The 17525-nt window shown below is 44.2% G+C and overlaps 1 protein-coding gene across 1 annotated transcript in view; it reads left to right on the top strand.

The window, feature by feature from the left end:
- LOC143806165 (uncharacterized) overlaps positions 1-17156 on the top strand; it is a 62570-nt gene extending 45414 nt beyond the window's left edge. The window contains exons 2-9 of the mRNA XM_077286197.1: positions 8938-9048; positions 9537-9770; positions 9944-10066; positions 10198-10287; positions 10379-10516; positions 10808-10960; positions 12737-12859; positions 15556-17156. Of these exons, the coding sequence (XP_077142312.1) occupies positions 8944-9048; positions 9537-9770; positions 9944-10066; positions 10198-10287; positions 10379-10516; positions 10808-10960; positions 12737-12826 (933 nt within the window). The 5' untranslated portion in view covers positions 8938-8943 and the 3' untranslated portion in view covers positions 12827-12859; positions 15556-17156. The remainder of the gene's footprint in view (positions 1-8937; positions 9049-9536; positions 9771-9943; positions 10067-10197; positions 10288-10378; positions 10517-10807; positions 10961-12736; positions 12860-15555) is intronic.
- Positions 17157-17525: the final 369 nt, after the last annotated feature.

Here is a 17525-nt window from a genome sequence, read left to right as displayed (position 1 = left end):
TCGACTGGCATCCAGGAAGGAATATCTATCGGAGTAATATCGAGAGCTTTCCAGGCGTCTTCCAGGTCTGCAGGGGAGCGTATTGTGATCTGGCGACTCCCTAATGTAATAGCAAGGCCAAACGGGAAGAGCCATTTGTATAGTAAGCCTTTTGCTCTCAGTTCTGTCAGAAGAGGTTTGAGAATTCGTCTCTTTGCGAGGGTGGAAGGGGCCAAATCTTGGAAAATTTGAAGCTGGGAGCCGTCATATGAGAGACTGTCTTTCTCCTTAGCGTTGGCCAAAATGGCCGCAGTGTCCACAAATCTCAGAAGGCCGCATATGACATCTCTTGGAGGGTCGTTCTGTTTGTTTAGGTTTGGGCTTGAGAGCACGGTGGACTCTTTCGATGACCATTATGTCGGCCCTCTCTTTGCCAAGGATGTTAGAAAAAATTTCTCTGGAGACCTTATCCAGGGATTCACGAGCAAAGGATTCGGGAATACCTCTTAATCTGATATTCTTCCTCCTACTGCGGTTTTCCTGGTCCTCCGCTGCCAACAAGGCTGTGTTTAGTTGGTGTTGTTGTTGAAGGAGTTGGTCTTGTAAACAAATTATTGCTTCAGTCGCTTCCACATTAGCCGCTTCTAAGGTCTCCACTCTCTGGCCCATTTGTTGTACGTCTGCTCTCAAGCCAGCTATTTCCTCCAAGAGTGGTTGCATGCTTTGAGCCATCAGTTTCTTCATGAAAGCTCTGTATATTGGCACAGAGTCGTCCACGTTAGATTCGCAATCTGAATCTTCCCCGCTAGAGTCTGTGTCACCCAAGTTGTCGAGAGGGAGAGTTCTCTTAGGTGGTTTTTTTGAAGGAGTCTGGATAGCTTCAGGTTTTGTTTTTTTTTTAGATATTTATCAAGGTCACCATGTGCGTTACGGCTTTGGCTTCCCGTTAGAGCTTTAATCGAACTTTTTTCACGCTCCTTATTTGATTTGCCCATGATAAAGCTTCTGAAAGCGTGATGTGCAATGATCACCACTTGAACATTCAGAGAAAAATCAGTTAACCGTTTGTTTGTGCATGGCTAATTCTTTGAGCTTGTTAGGGGGTATCACCCCAGTGTTAAGCTGTGTCAGAAATCTATAAAAACTAGAGGTATGTATTAGGCACAGGCAGCAGTTCTTATAAATCACTAGTAGATGTCAGTGGAGTATAGCAGATTTAATTCTCCAGGTTCTCCGGTTGCAATTGTAAGTGGAATGCAGGAGAGTTGTAATAGAAATATGATAATCCTTCCGCTATGTCACCACTAGGTGGCGGTGAAGTACTCTGTAGTAAATTCTTTTGTATTAGAGCGTTCAGCAGAGGGGATTTTAGTGTCAAACTTATATGAGACAGTTTATTGAAGCGAAAAGAAAGTGTCACTCTAAAAATAATTTGGGTATGAATAGTTTTGGAGGCATAGAGTAGACACAACAGGCAGTCATATATCGCACAAAGGAAAGCTAGAGTGAAGTGTCTGCTTTACTAGGTATGGGGCAGCAGGGGGCACAGAGCAGGCAACAGACGATATGTTTGCAGATATTTAGGGTATGGGGCAGCAGGAGATGGGTATTCGGTCCCAGCTGAACAGTCTCCCCCACTTGTGGAGCACAAACAATCGCGGTCCCGGAAAGAAAGTCCAAGATGGCGGCGTATGGCGGGAAAGGAGAAGGCTGAGAGAATGAAGGGACTCCCGAAGCTCTGCAGACTACCCCTCACCAGTGCCCAGCGTCAGGCTCAAGGAGGCGGTGTACACCGCGGCAGGTAAGTTACCGACCTGCACCTCAGATGTCCAAGGGCCGGCCAGATCCCCAGAGCCACCCACGCAGGAAGACCGAAGTGTGTGATGGAGGAGACCGCGAGGGTCAGCCAGCTGGTGCGCCCGCGGGGATTGGACACCGGGGCGCGCTCTGTGGTCTCAAGGTGCCGGCGCCGCTCTACCTTAGATGGAGGGAGAGGGGACGACTGTCCGAGGTAGCGCTTCCTCTCAGTTGCTCCCCTCACAGCACGGCAGGTCCTAAGATGGCGCCTCCTCACCTCGTTCACCACTCACACCGACCGGTACACCGGAGAAGGCAGCCTCTCAGGCACCGCAGCACACTCCGGGCAAAACAGGGGATCCCCGCAATATGGGAGGGTATTCACCTCTGCAGGCCGCCTCAACACAGACCCCGCACCTGATCCGACAGCCAGCCGGCGGGAGAAGCGATCTCCTGGCAGGCCCCAAGACCGCCCGTATGTCATTGGAATTAACTGTGTCCCAGCACAAGGGTCCGCACTCCAAACGAGCAGGGAGCACTCCTAAGATGATGGGCTATCAATTAGTGTCCTCCAGTTCAGTGGATGGATCTTCCAAATCTTGGATTTGGTTAGATTATAAAGACCAGCAGAGGAGCTCAAGGGGAGTACGTCTTGCTCCTTCAGCTGCTGGCCACGCCCCTCTGAATTCAGGATTTTTGAATTGACACTGTAATAGTTTTTATTTTTTAAAATATGATTCCATCACGATCCCAACTTGCATTTTGGTACAGATGTGGCTAGGAGCATAGCAGGCACATGTGCAGTTTTTGACATTTTGAAATTAAACTTTTTTTCGGGAAATGCTTTTTAAAAATTTTGCGTTTCCGTTTGCATGGGTAAAATATTAACAAAGATATTCTTGTGACATATCTGGTGAAAGCCTGTACAGTTCTGAGTAGAGTGGTGTTTATTTTGTTTCTCTATCTTTTTTCTAGCCTGAGTTATGAGGAGAAATGTAAAGGCAGGCGACACTGAAATTCGCACTTTTTCCGAACTTTGAAAATCAATTAAGAAAAATATAGAATTTTTTTTTTCTTCACATTTTGCATTCTCTGACACACTATTACCAAATAACAAAATCTCAAAAGAATTAAAAATATAGAGGTAAAAATCATTGGTTCACTTGACATGGAATGACCCTTACAGGAAGCAGAACCCATCACAGGGACTCAGCAATACTCGACTGTCATCACAGGTAGTGGAACAGAAATAAAAACAAGGATTTTTTTCATTCAATAAAGACAGTGAAGTCTATGAAATGGTAGAAGGCGGCACAAGATCGGCAATGGATGACAGAACTGGTGATGTGACCTGTGAATATGATTGGCGCTAGTGGCGGCTACTGGACTCTCCAAAGATGATAATAATAATAATCTTTATTTTTATACAGCGCTAACATATTCCGCAGCGCTTTACAGTTTTGCACACGTTATCATCACTGTCCCCGATGGGGCTCACAATCTAAATTCCCTATCATACCGATAGATAATTTAGATCATGAGCCCCATCGGGGACAGTGATGATAACGTGTGCAAAACTGTAAAGCGCTGCGGAATATGTTAGCGCTATATAAAAATAAAGATTATTATTTGGAATGTGGGAGGAAACCCACGCAAACACGGGGAGAACACACAAACTCCTTGCAGATGTTGTCCGAGGACCCCAGCGCTGCAAGGCTGCAGTGCTAACCACTGAGCTACCGTGCTGCCCTGAAAATGACTTTTCTGGTCCAGCACCATCCTTTGTGTATCCAAGAAAACCAGACACTTTAAAAGTTAACAAAAATCAGATATAACTCGGGTGGAGCCGAGCACCATGACAGCCGCACATACTCTGACACAGAAGGAAACGGCCATTGCTAGTAAGTTCTGATGGACAAGATGACATTTCACCCACTAGAAGGGACACATTGATGATAAAAGGCAGTTTAAAAACCTACTATTAATTGTTTGATTAGTTCATATTTTATAGAACGAGGATTTAACTACTGTACTATTCTTCTTAAACACTTCAGAAATTACATGTTTAGTGATATAATAGAAAAACAATTGTTACATGTTGTAGTGAAATATGTATGGTTGTATGACCAGCAGTAACTTGGCATCTGTTCTAGGCTGCAGCTCTTCACAAAGGTCATGACCTATGTTATCCTGAGAAAAAGACAGCCTTCCTGGCCTCTCCAGGGGGGATTTCCTGAGAACACACAAAGTGGAAACATTTCACACCTTCTGACCCTTTTTTGAAGAGACGCCAATTGCAGCCACACACTGTTTACTAATAGAAAGGTCACGCAAATAGTGTTCATAGAAAAATAATGTATTCATTGGTAAAATAGCCAGGATCCAGTCACAAACCAAGGATTAGAATATTAACCTGAGAGGCTGGTCTAGAAATCTGATGTCCAGGGTAAATCCATAAATTAGGCCTTTACACATAGAAAGTTTTCTCTCTTTTATTTTATAACTGATTTGCATTATGGTATGTCACTTTTTATTTCCATATCTTTATCCTTTTATTGTAAGCACTGTACCTTTTCTATTAAAGCTTATATCGTTTCTCCTTGTGGAGAGTGACATGTTAAGCATGTCGAGGTGAGGAGACTTGAAGCCGCAATGCTCCTCTGGGAAATATGCAAATTGTCTCTTCAGAGAGGAAGAGGACTAGAACTCTAGTGCCACGAGGGGCAGTACCCCAAAACAGTGTCTGCAAATTGAGATTCTGGTTTGGTTTTTATCCCGAGTCCTGTGGCAAGGCTTGTTAAAGGGGCAACATTGCCTGTTAGGATTGCTATTTCCAGTAGGTGGCACTAGAGTTCTAGTCCTCTTCCTCTCTGAAGAGACAATTTGCCTATTAAAGCTTAAAACTTTAAGGCTGTGTGCACACGTTGCGTTTTTTCACTGTAAAAATGCAGAAAAAACGCATACATGTGCATCCCATCATTTAGAATACATTCTGCAATTTTTGTGCATATGTTGCTTTTTTTCCGTGAAAAAAACGCAGCATGTTCATTAATTTTGCGGATTTTATTGCATTTGGAATATTCGGAAAAATCCACACACAAAACGCATGCGGATTTCTTGCAGAAATTTCCTGAACAAAACCAGACATTTTCTGCAAGAAATCCTGACGTGTGCACATAGCCTAATAAGACTGAACCTTGTATGCTCTAAAGAATCCACAGCCTTAGGCTGCCGTCACACTCTCAGGATTTGGTCAGTATTTTACATCAGTGTTTGTAAGACAAAACCAGGAGTGGGTGATAAATGCAGAAGTGGTGTATATGTTTCTATTATACTTTTCCTCTGTTTGTTCCACTCCTGGTTTTGGCTTATAAATACTGATGTAAAATACTGACGAAATACTGCTAGCGTGACGGCAGCCTAAGGGCTGTCCCACATGTCCAGATAATTCCGGTACCGGAATTATCCGTGTCCGTGTGCCCCTACGTTTCTTGTGTACATCAGTGTGTCACACTTGCGGCACACGTGTGCCGCCCGTGTTCCCACTAGGTACCACACGCACCGTGCTGGGTACCACACGTAGGAGCATCTGGTGCTGAAGCTGCGATTCATATGTTCCCTGCAGCAGCGTTTGCTGCAGAGAAGATATGAATAATAGTGTTTAAAATAAAGATCTACCTGTCCGCCGCCCTCCCACCCCCTGTGCGCCCCCCGCTGGTCCGAAAATACTTACCCGCCTCCCTCGCTGCTTCCTGGTCTGGCTGCGGCTTCTAGTGTATGCGGTCACGTGGGGCCGCTCATTTACACTCATGAATAGGCGGCTCCACCCCTATTGGAGGTGGAGCCACATATTCATGAGTGTAATCGGCGGCCCCACGTGACCGCATACAGTAGAGAAGCCGCGGTCAGACCAGGAAGAAGCTACAGCCAACGAGGGAGCGGGTGAGTATTTTCAGGACAGCGGGGGGGGGGGGGCGCACAGGGGGTGGGGGGGCGGGCGGACACATAGATCTGTCGTTTAAACACTATAATTCATATCTTCTCTGCAGCAAACGCTGCTGGAGAGAAGATATGAATGGCGGCTTCAGCACCACGTGGGGGGGACAGCGCTTACTGTAGCGCTGTCTCCTGCACGCACACGGACTGCAGACGGAGAACGTCCGTGTGCGGTCTGTGTTTTACACGGACCCATTGACTTTAATGGGTCCGTGTAATACGTGCGCTCCCACGAACACTGACATGTCTCCGTGTTTGGCACACGGAGACACGGTCCGCAAAAAATCAATGACATCTGAACAGATGCATTGATTTTAATGGGTCTACGTGTGTCAGTGGCTCCGGTACGTGAGGAAACTGTCACCTCACGTACGTGAGACACTGACGTGTGAAACCGGCCTAAGAGTGTATAATTCCAGTATTTCTGAGACTCATCGCCCGTGTATTCGGTGAATGGTGGCAGCGTGTATGAGCGGGTGTGTGGCCTGGGTCGGTGTGTGATTTATGCTCCCATTACAGCATAGGACAGAGGCTGAATGCTGGACTGAGTGAGAGGAGAGAGATTAACCCTTGCAGGCACAACCCCAAGTCACATGCTGAGAAGCAGGTACGTGACACGTATAAATAGGTGGTAAAAATATTGGTTCTTTTAATCTTGTTTTTAACATATAATTGGGATGAGACGGTATTTAGAAAACCACACTGGAGGATGTGATCACCTTTTATCTTTTGGCTTGTTCAATGCATTCAGGTTGAAAATGCTGAGCCAGTTGTGTTATGATGATTAAGATGTATTTATTCTGGCACTTCGGTATTTTTTGTGTTTCTTTATTGTTGAATTCAATAAGTTGGTTGTAATTTGAAAAGAATAAAGGAAGAAACTCACACGAACATAAAATCAGATGATTCAAGGTTTAAAAAAAATAAAAATTTGATAGGTCCCAGGTTCTATCCCTGTACAAATATAAACAAGAACACAAGTAACACACATACATTTTTTTTTTTTCCGCAATTGCGCATCAAAATTTGTTTTCTCCAAAACAGAATCTAAAGAAACATAGTCTTGTGACATATCAAATGAAAGCCAGTACCGTTCTGAGAAAAATGATGCCTCTCCCACCTCTGTATCTTAATTCTAGCCCAAGATACTTTTTTTTTTTTTATCATAACACCATACCAAGCCAAAATTCGCGCTTTTTCAAAACTTTAGAAGTCTGTAAAAAATTAACTGATGAAGAAAAAAATTCAAAACTTTTTAATTTGTAATTAACTAAAGTTGTACTTCATAAAAAAAATAAAAATAAAAAAAATTCATATTTGGATCACATGATATGGAATGGTCAAACCTGGGAAAGATATTATATGCCCAGTCTGCGTACGGGTATTTGATTTTCTTCTACAATCTGGTTAATTTAATTTATATATTGTGTGTTAAAAAAAAAAAAAAAAGTAGTGTTTCCAAAATTTGGCCTGGTCTTTAACCCCTTTCTGACCTGAAATGAGCGCATCGCCGACCCCCGTCACATGATCAGAGGTCGGCGATGCTTCTACATCGTAACCAAAGAGGTCCTTGAGACCTCTATGGTTACTGATCCTGGATAGCTGTAACGGCACACCTGCATTTCTGCTACATAGCAGCGAACATCAGATCGCTGTGGCGATCGCGTGGTGCCAGCTTCTAGCCTCCCATGGAGACTATAGAGGCATGGCAAAAGTAAAAAAAAAAAAAGTGAAAAAAATAAAAAATATATAAAAGTTTAAATCACCCCCCTTTCGCCCCAATCAAAATAAATCAATAAAAAAACCTACACATTTGGTATCGCCGCGTTCAGAATCGCCTGATCTATAAAAAAAAAAAAAAGCATTAACCTGATCGCTAAACGGCGTAGCGAGAAAAAAATTCGAAACGCCAGAATTACGTTTTTTTGTCGCTGCAACATTGCATTAACATGCAATAATGGGCGATCAAAAGAATGTATCTGCACCGAAATGGTATAATTAAAAACGCCAGCTCGGCACGCAAAAAATAAGCCCTCAACCGACCCCAGATCATGAAAAATGCAGACGCTACGAGTATCGGAAAATGGCGCAATTTTTTTTCTTTTTTTTTCTTTTTTTTTCTTTTTTTTTTAGCAAAGTTTGGAATTTTTTTTCACCACTTAGATAAAAAATAACCTAGTCATGTTAGGTGTCTATGAACTCGTACTGACCTGGAGAATCATAATGGCAGGTCAGTTTTAGCATTTAGTGAAACTAGCAAAAAAGCCAAACAAAAAAAAAGTGTGGGACTGCACTTTTTTTGCAATTTCACCACACTTGGAATTTTTTTCCCGTTTTCTAGTACACGACATGGTAAAACCAATGATTTCGTTCAAAAGTACAACTCGTCCCGCAAAAAATAAGCCCTCAGATGGCCAAATTGACAGACAAATAAAAAAGTTATGGCTCTGGGAAGGAGGGGAGCAAAAAACGAACACGGAAAAACGGAAAATCCCAAGGTCATTAAGGGGTTAAAGGTGTCACTGCACCTGCACTGCACTGTTTGCACGGTACATCCCATTACTGGTCCTATGACTGTGTTGGGAGCCGAGCCTGGAATTCGGAGCAGTGACTCTCGGGTCTGCAGTCGTGTGTCCTCCCTCTGTCGCCGGCCGTGCAGCTGCTGCAGGGTGAGACAGGACGAGAGCACTGGTGCTGCGGAGAGCAAGTAATAGTGTTATGTGATCACTTGTGTGAGGACTGATATAGAAGAGACGACTTCATGGGCCAGATCTTCCCTCCTGATGCCGCGCTCCTTGGGGGCAGGGTTATCCTTTCATGACCGTCCTCCAGTATCAGTGACCGCAGATAATCTGATGTTTTCACAATGTATCATAGAAAGTTCTACCACAAAGTAAAAGTTATCTTTCAACCTGTCGTTCTCAGGATCTCTGCTTGCTGTCAGTGCTTTCTCCCTTCCACCTAATCTACACTTGTTTTCACCATCTGCGCTGACAAGAATGTTTCTATTCACTGACAGCAAGCAGAAAGGGTAAAAATCTATAATAATGTAAAGATCTAGTGCGTGGGAGCGTCTTCTGAGCATGTGCGGCCATATCCCAGACTGTACCATGTCCGGTGGTCTCGCTCTCTGTATCCCCCCTACATAATGTCGTGTCTCTGCAGGTCATTATGAGCGCTCGGAGACTGAACACGAGCTCTAAGCGGAAGAGGTCAACGCCACAAAAGCTGAAGAGCCGGAAACTGTTTGCGGTCTCTGGAAACGATCTATCGGAGGTACGGTATGCAGCTCACATGCAAAGTAATGCCATTTACTGACACTTCAAAGGGCTGTTCCCTTTCAAATAGAATTCATCAATCAATGCAATTATTTTTCTTTAAATGAAAACAATACAAGCTGTTTCCACCTTCCCCTGGTCCACCAGCAAGTATCTGCCGCTGCTCCCGGTGTCTGGCTTTGGCACAGACGTCATGTCAACAGCTTATCAGTGAGCTCTGCACGGTGTTCCCATATAGATGGATTTCCCTATAGAGCTCACTGGCTGTCGACATGACGTCTGTGCCAAAGCCACACTCTGGTGGACCCAGGGAAGGTGAGTGCAGCACTGTTTGTTTCTTTATAACATTCTGCAGCCAGAGATTAACTTTTAATGAAGGGGAACACCACCTTAGTTGGTGATCTGTCAGTGGCAAATTTTGACTTGTTCATGAAAGTCTATTATCTGTGTGCTGTTTCTTATGATTCTTTTCTCTTCTTCTCTAAGTCTGGAGATGGAGAGAATCAGGACTTCCAGCTGTGCTTGTCACCAAGCCCCGAAACGCTGCACAACCGCGAGAACGTGCCGAAATCCCTCCATCAATCGCCGTCAAAGAAGGAAACCCCACAGAACAAAGAGAACAGGCCGGGACAATACTCCAGCGACTCCGAAATGACACAGAGGGGACGGGGGCGGCCGAAGGGGAGCAAGAACAAGACTTTCCCCACGTCCGCCACCAGGGTGAGATCCCCACACTTTCCCCAGCCATCACCTCTATATGGCCGGCCTTTATTACCGAGGCCGGTGCTTGTTCTCTGGAGAACATCGGCTTGTAGCTGACATTGAACTGGACCAGTAACACTGCCGCTCTCCTGGTCTTTGTGGTCCTAGTGACTCCTCTGGTTCCTTCATAGGTGTACTCAGTCCGTGAGGGAAAATCGCCAACATCGTCTCCAAAAAAAGATCGTGATCCCCAGCAAGAAAACGGAGTGACGACCCCACATCGAGGCCGAGGGAGACCGAAGGGAAGCAGGAAGGTGAGTGAATGTAAGGCAACATGTGGTTCGACAGGAGTCCGTGCTACCAGAACCTCAGGATCTTCCAACGTTTCAGTCCTGACCTTGTTAGATCACGAACCATTTACTATAGATCTGTGTAATAATGTCAGGTAATCCCCAGTGGTGAAAATACCCCGAAGAGATCAAGGGGAAGGCCGAAGGGAAGCAAAAACAAGAAGCCGTCCAAGGCCTCCGTGACGGTGAGCTCCGCTCCATAAGTCTGACATATGCAGCCCCCAATATTTGTGCCATTACTGTCCTAATACTGCGCCCTCATCATATTCCTCACAGAAAGTAGTAAGTTCTGGAGTTAAGAAGGCAGGCCGAGGGAGACCGCGAAAAGTGCCAGTAACAAACGAAGTCGAGACCCCAAAACGAGAAAGGGGGCGACCAAAGGGAAGTTTGAACAAAGTTACTAAAGCCAAAAAGGTGAGATGTGCCCCCAGTGTACGGATTTAATGGGGTTGCCTGCCCTCGAGCGTCTGCGCCGGTTGCCTGTCTGCGCCGGTCCCTGCCAAAAAAAAAAACCCCGCGCGCGCGGTTACCTTCCCTCACCTTCCCTTTATTGTCTGGTCTGTCTGACAGATCATGTGACCCCTGCTTGTTGCTGGAGACTACGTTTCCCGTAAGCCCCTGCGCCTCCTCGGCTGCAGGCATTTTCCACAATTCTATAAATCGCTCACTTGACAGGTTCTCGCCCATTTCTGCTTTCTCTTTCAGTTAACTCTTTCAACCGGGACCCAAGAAAAGAGGAATCGGGGACGTCCAAAAAAGATTGTTTTGCACCAAAGTCCTGTAGTGCCATTAGGCCCAAAGCGTCCAAGAGGAAGACCAAAGAGTATTTCCAAGGATGTGCCGATGCCCAGTCCTGAGGTGGGGGCTGCAATGACGCTCGAAGCTCTGGCCCCTCTAACTAGACGTTCTGTGTGTGATGGGGCTGCTGGGGGTCCTCTGTCCTGTTCAGTAATCGCCCCCCGCTCACTTTTCCCAACTATCAGAAGAAAGTCCCAATTCCTAAAACTCTTATATGGCGTTACAGCTTAGGGTTTGGTTTTGTTGTTGTCCAGCGCCTCTTGCCCACAGGCCATGTCAGGTATTGCAGCTAAAGCCTATTACAATTGCCTTCCAGAAACAACCCATAGATAAGAGGCTGCTCTGCCTACAAAGTAATGGAGCGGGGAGGACGGGGGATCAGGTGCACAACATGGCTCCCCCCCTCTATAATGTGATAATGACCAGGTGATTAGTCTCAGGATAAGGATGGGGAAATCGTGAACAGCACGACTGATGAGGTACTACTACATCAGAGAGGGTCGGGGTGTATGGAGTAAATCGGCTCAACCCACCACACAAGGCAGGTGCCAGGAGGGCTACACAGCAACCATCTGCGTCCAGTGGCAGCAGCGACCGGAGCCAACTCCTGAAAGGCGCGTGTAACAGATCAATCACTGTCAGCAGCAAATGACCTGCAATATCCTGTCCGTGCCCATCCCTCAGCGTGATCACAGGGTGCCAATGGGCAGTGGTGGCAGCCGGTGCACGCTATGGCGGTACTCGTATGAACACCAAATTTAAAGGGGAAAAAAATGGATTCTCCCTACTTTTCCCCATTTAAAAATCATTACATTTGTAGAGGCTGTGTAGCATCACGACATCTAAGAGTCTGATCCATCAAAAAAAGAAATTGTTTAACCTGTGCATTAAATGTCATAAAGAGGGAAAAAATAAATTGAAATGCCAAATCTGCATGTGCAGAAGACAAGTCCTCATACAGCGCCACTGAAAAACAAGTGTCACATGTCTGAGGCCACGCAAAACATAGTTTTTTTTTTATTATTATTCTGTTTAAATACCGTATTTTGCGGACTACAAGACACATTTTTTTTCTCTCCAAAACTTGTGAGGAAAACGGGTACGTTTTACAGTCCAAATGTAGCTTACTTGGGGGGTAGAGTTGGTGGGCTTCATTTAAAAAAAAAAAATAAATAAATAAAAAAGTCTATGGTGCAGGCAGGAGCGGAGTCAGCGCTCTGCACATTGCTCTTCCTCCCGTAGCCATTTTCCTGATGCCCACCGCCGGACACTCCCTCTTCCCAGCCTAGGGCTCACTGCAGCGCCCCACTCCGGCTGCCGCCAATGGCTTCCTTCCCCTCCCCGCTTCTTTCCTGTAAGCTAAATCCGAACTAGAAGATTGACGTGCGCCCCTTCCCCACCCCCACCCCCTCCAATTTGACACATTAATAAAGGAAATTTTTTCTCCACCAAAATTTTAGTTTTGTCTAATAGTCCGCGAAGCGCAGATATATCATTTTTTTTTTTTTCTTTTTTTTTTAATTTTTTCCCCTTCAAACCTGCTGCCACAGTAGCAAAAAACACTACCTGGGTTTGGTTTTGTCACTAGAGCGCGAACTACACCACATCACTGGCTGCTTTCTGTGTACCTTTTGGCTTTTTTTTTCTGCACATCAGAAAACTACTAGATCTGCAGCAGGTAAAACGGGTTTTATCAAAACTACAAGTAATCCAATAAGTGATACATCGCTGGAATCGGGGTCTCTCGTGGTGTGTAGTTTGGAGCCGTCTATATCACTGTAATAATGACCCGGTGATTGCGGGGACGGGTGATCTTCTGACTGTTCTCTTTTACAGCTGCAACCCTCAGAGAAAGAAGAATACTCCCAGGAGGAGGACTATGATAAGGATGATGATGATGAGGAGGACAACGACTCTGATCAATAGACGGCAGCGGTGGGAACGATTCTTATTGAACTGGTAAGTGATTTGTATCCTGCCATCTACCGATCCTCAGATCTGCCTGTCGGAGGAAAGATTTTCCTGAGTTCCCACAAGTGTTGGGATTCTTATCCCCATTTGGACGGCCAGCGGGATTCCGGCATCTGCCCGCGGGGATGGCAGGCGTCTGGCTGCAGGACTTCATTTGTTTGGGGTGGGGACTACTGTAATTATCAGACATTTTATAGAGAGAATAAGGGGATGGCTGCAGGATCACACGATGAAGTGATCTGTTACCATGGAGATGCACAGTTCTGATTAGTACCTGCATGCACAAAGAAATACAAGATTTTGTTTTTAGGGTGTACTTTTTTTTTTTTTCTTTAATAAATCCATCCTGCTGATTGGCAGTGATCCAGGTCCTGAGACCTCAACTGATTGCTCAAAATATTCCATAGAAGTACGCTTAGTGTTGAGCCCGTACTGCTTGGAGCGGAGCGCTTTTAAAGTGTTTTGAGCTATTAGTGGGGGTCCAGGGACCCAGACCCCCTGCCGCTATGCAGGACATATTAGGAGATTATATATATATATATATATATATATATATAATGTGTGTGTGCGCCCCTGGTGTGTAGTAAGGCTGTAGATGGACTGCATCGAGCACGGTGAGCTCTCCAGATCGTCACTCACTGATTGTCATCATATAAAAATATCTGCACTTCAGACTAATTGTAAAGTGTTTGTTATTTTTTAATATAGTTTTTGTCTGTAAATTTAAGGGCGTTCCAGGCCTGAGGCTGCAGAACTAGAGAACTCTGCCGATGACCTGTATTCTGTGTTGTTTTTTTTTTGTTGTTGTTTAGGGTTCTTAAAAAAAAATATATAAATATATATATATATATATATATATATATATATATATATATATATATATATATATATATATAATGTGTGTGTGTATATGTGTATATGTGTGTGTGTGTATATATATATATATATATATATATATATATATATATATATATATATATGTGTGTGTGTATATGTGTATATGTGTGTGTGTGTATATATATATATATATATATATATATATATATATATATATATATATATATATATATATATATATATATATATATATATATATATATATATATATATATATATATATATATATATTTTTTTTTTTTTTTATTTAAATATATATTTAATCTCTATAATCTCTATCTAGATAGTGGCCCGATTCTAACGCATCGGGTATTCTAGAATATGCATGTCCACGTAGTATATTGCACAGCGACGTAGTATACAGCACAGAGCCACGTAGTATATTGCACAGCGACATAGTATACAGCACAGAGCCACGTAGTATATTGCCCAGCCACGTAGTATATTGCCCAGCCACATATGTCACAGGTTAAAAAAAATAAATAAACATACTCAACTTCCGAGGGACCCCTTGTAGTTCTGTCGCCTGTGTGCGGTTCAGGCGGCAGCTTCCGGTCCCAGGGTGTGATGACGTCGCGGTCACATGACCGTGATGTCACGGCAGGTCCTTCTCGCGCTGGGCCTGCGATGATGTCGAGGTCACATGACCGTGATGTCATGGCAGGTCCTTGTCGCACACCAACCTTAGCACCCGAACCTGCGGCTTGCATGGACCGGTCACCGGAGCGTCGGAAAGGCGGCAGAAGGTGAGTATATTATGATTTGTTGTTTTTTTTATTATTATTTTTAACATTAGATGTTTTTACTATTGAGGCTGCATAGGCAGCCTCAATAGTTAAAAACTTGTTCACACAGGGTTAATAGCGGCGGTAACAGAGTGAGTTACCCTCGGCATAACGCGGTCCGTTACTGCTGGCATTTACCCTGTGTGAGCCGTGACTTCGGGGAGTATGGAGCGGGCGCCGGGCACTGACTGCAGGGGAGTAGGGAGGGACTAATCGGACTGTGGCCATCGCTGATTGGTCGCGGCAGCCGTGACAGGCAGCTGGCGAGACCAATCAGCGACTTGGGTTCCATGACAGACAGAGGCCGCGACCAATGAATATCCGTGACAGAAAGAAAGACAGAAGGACAGACGGAAGTGACCCTTAGACAATTATATAGTAGATTATTATTTTTTTATTATTATTTTTTTAAATCTGATTTGCTTTGCTCTGTCTTTCTCCAGATAAGATGCATCTATAGATGTGGTGATATGTAGACTTGTGTGTATAAGCACACATGAAAGTATTTGCCCCCTTCCTTATTTCCTGTTGTTTTGTATGTTTGTCACACTGAAATGTTTCTGATCACCAAACAAATGTACATATTGGACAAAGATAACACAAAGAATCACCAAATGCATTGAAGGAAAAAGAAATCCAAACCTACAGGGTCCTGTGTGAAAAAGTGATTGCCCAATAAACCTAATAACTGGTTGACCACCCTTACCAACAACTGCAATCAAGCGTTTGCGATAACTGGCGATCTGTCACTTTTCACACAGGGCCCTGTAGGTTTGGATTTCTTTTTCACGTAATAATAAACACCTTCATTTATAAACTGCATTTTGTGTTTTCTTTGTCTGTTTCAGATCACCAAACACATTTAAATATTAAAGTGTGACAGACATGGAAAATAATCGGGAAGGGGGGCAAACACTTTCACACCACTGTATACAGATATTGAAATAGAAGATGCAGGTGTTTGTTGCAGTCGGTCTTATTCGCTTCCTTTTTCTTCTGTAGGAAAACATTTGGCGCAGGACCTGGCGGTGACATTAGAAGACGCCGGCGCGGCCGGACGATATTTTGTAGTGACGGGCAGTATAAGGATGTACATTTTGATGTGTAGTGATGTTTTGTTTATTTCTTTCCATTGTGGTCGCCTCAGATATACTTTTGTTACCATTTCTGTATTGTAATTTTGCTGCCGCAATGTAATTTCTACCAATGTGAATTGTACCGAGGCAGAGTCTTGCTTTCTCTCCTCTTCCCATATTCTTTTTATTTGATGCTCTTTTCTTTTTGTCGGTGACTGTACGAGCTCCGCTTCCTATGTGTTATTTTGTTACAACGATACCTGGGGCCATTTACAACCTGCAGAACAGCACAAACACAGACGACCATCTTCTGTAACTACACCGGCGTCTGATAGTGTACATGTACCCGCCGTGATAAGGCGACATGCTGCCGATAGGAAACTGTACATGTATAACCCAGGCTGGATGTAACGGAGCCCATGTATAGAAACTAAAAAAACAAAGATGCCGACATACCAAAGAAATGTGCTGACGGCTTGCTCCAAAGTCATATCCCACAGTAGTAACAACGTGAAGAACCAGTAAAATTAGTAATGGAAAGGACACCGATAGTAAGAGATCTATGGAACTGGAACCACAAGGTGGGAACCTAACTACCAGTGTGGGAGGCGCTAGTAGAGGCGACAGGCGCTCAAGAATCAGATGAACTGTAATTTATACCAGAATCTGTTGTGAATCGGAGCAGAAATCTTCTCCCGCTCAGATGGGGGATGACTGGTAAAGGGGCACTGGGAGATGGGGGCAGCTCGCACCAGGGAGCCTACATGAAGACTGGTACAGGAACACCAGCCTTGATGGATCGGCCCCAGTAGAGCGGCCGGAGGGTTTTATTGTAAATGTTATAAACCCAAAATCTGGACAGTTCGAATACAGGAATTGGTCAGGGGCCGGAGGCACCACCATATATTTTTTATTTTAGTGCACCTCATTGATTACAATGAGTTTGCGTGGTCTTAACCCTTACAGTCATTGTATATTAAGGCTGTTATGTCTGCAGCCATTGGACGATCCGTCTGTCTGCACAGGATCTCTCCTCTTAGTTTCTGGTGTATTCTCAACTATTTGCACCCGCCGTAAATATGGAGTAAACTTTGGTTTGTTATTGCATATTGATATAGGCAATTGCTAGACTTCATGTGGAGACACGACGAATATAAGCGTAAACGTCCCCTCTGTATAAGGACAGTCCCAGCATTACACTGAGGACGGAGGTGGCGACTGTGGACTCTCAGCGCGTTCTTGTACAGCAGAGATCTGATTAGTATGGCGTTCGCACAGACACATTTTATCATTAGTTTTTAGACCCAGTTCAGTAATGATTGCACTTAATCTGATGTAAGTGATCAGCGGTATAGGGAGGCGATGTGTGATCACACGTTCTGCAGGTACATTGGGTGGAGGTGCTCGGCCCTGCAGGTGTAAATCGCCCCAGTGTAAGCAAAGAAAGTCATTCACTTTTTGTTCTGTGCTTTTAAATATAGTGTAGTGTCTTGTAATCGGTTTTACAAAAATAAAATGTCAAGTTAATTTTTCCTCCTCGTTGAATTATTTCCTCCGTTTTCTGTAAAGACTTTATTATAATAAGGTCACAATTCTGCAGCCTTTATGGCGGAGATTCCCCTGCAGGTAAAACTATAAAGTTATGGGGAGTTTAGTGATGAACTGTGAGGGCCGCCTCTTGTGCTGAATGTACAGTGGGTACGGAAAGTATTAGACCCCTTAAATTTTCACTTTGTTTCATTGCAGCCATTTGTTAAATTCAAAAAAAGTTCATATTTTTTTCTCATTAATGTACACGCTGTACCCCATCATGACTGAAAAAAAAACAAACAGAAATGTAGGAATTTTTGCAAATTTATTAAAAAAGAAAAGCTGAAATCTCACATGGTCATAAGT

Source organism: Ranitomeya variabilis, chromosome 2 (genome assembly GCF_051348905.1).
Source record: "Ranitomeya variabilis isolate aRanVar5 chromosome 2, aRanVar5.hap1, whole genome shotgun sequence".
NCBI lineage: Eukaryota > Metazoa > Chordata > Amphibia > Anura > Dendrobatidae > Ranitomeya > Ranitomeya variabilis.
Note: the sequence above shows the minus strand (reverse complement) of the source record. Positions and strands in the feature narration are given on the sequence as shown.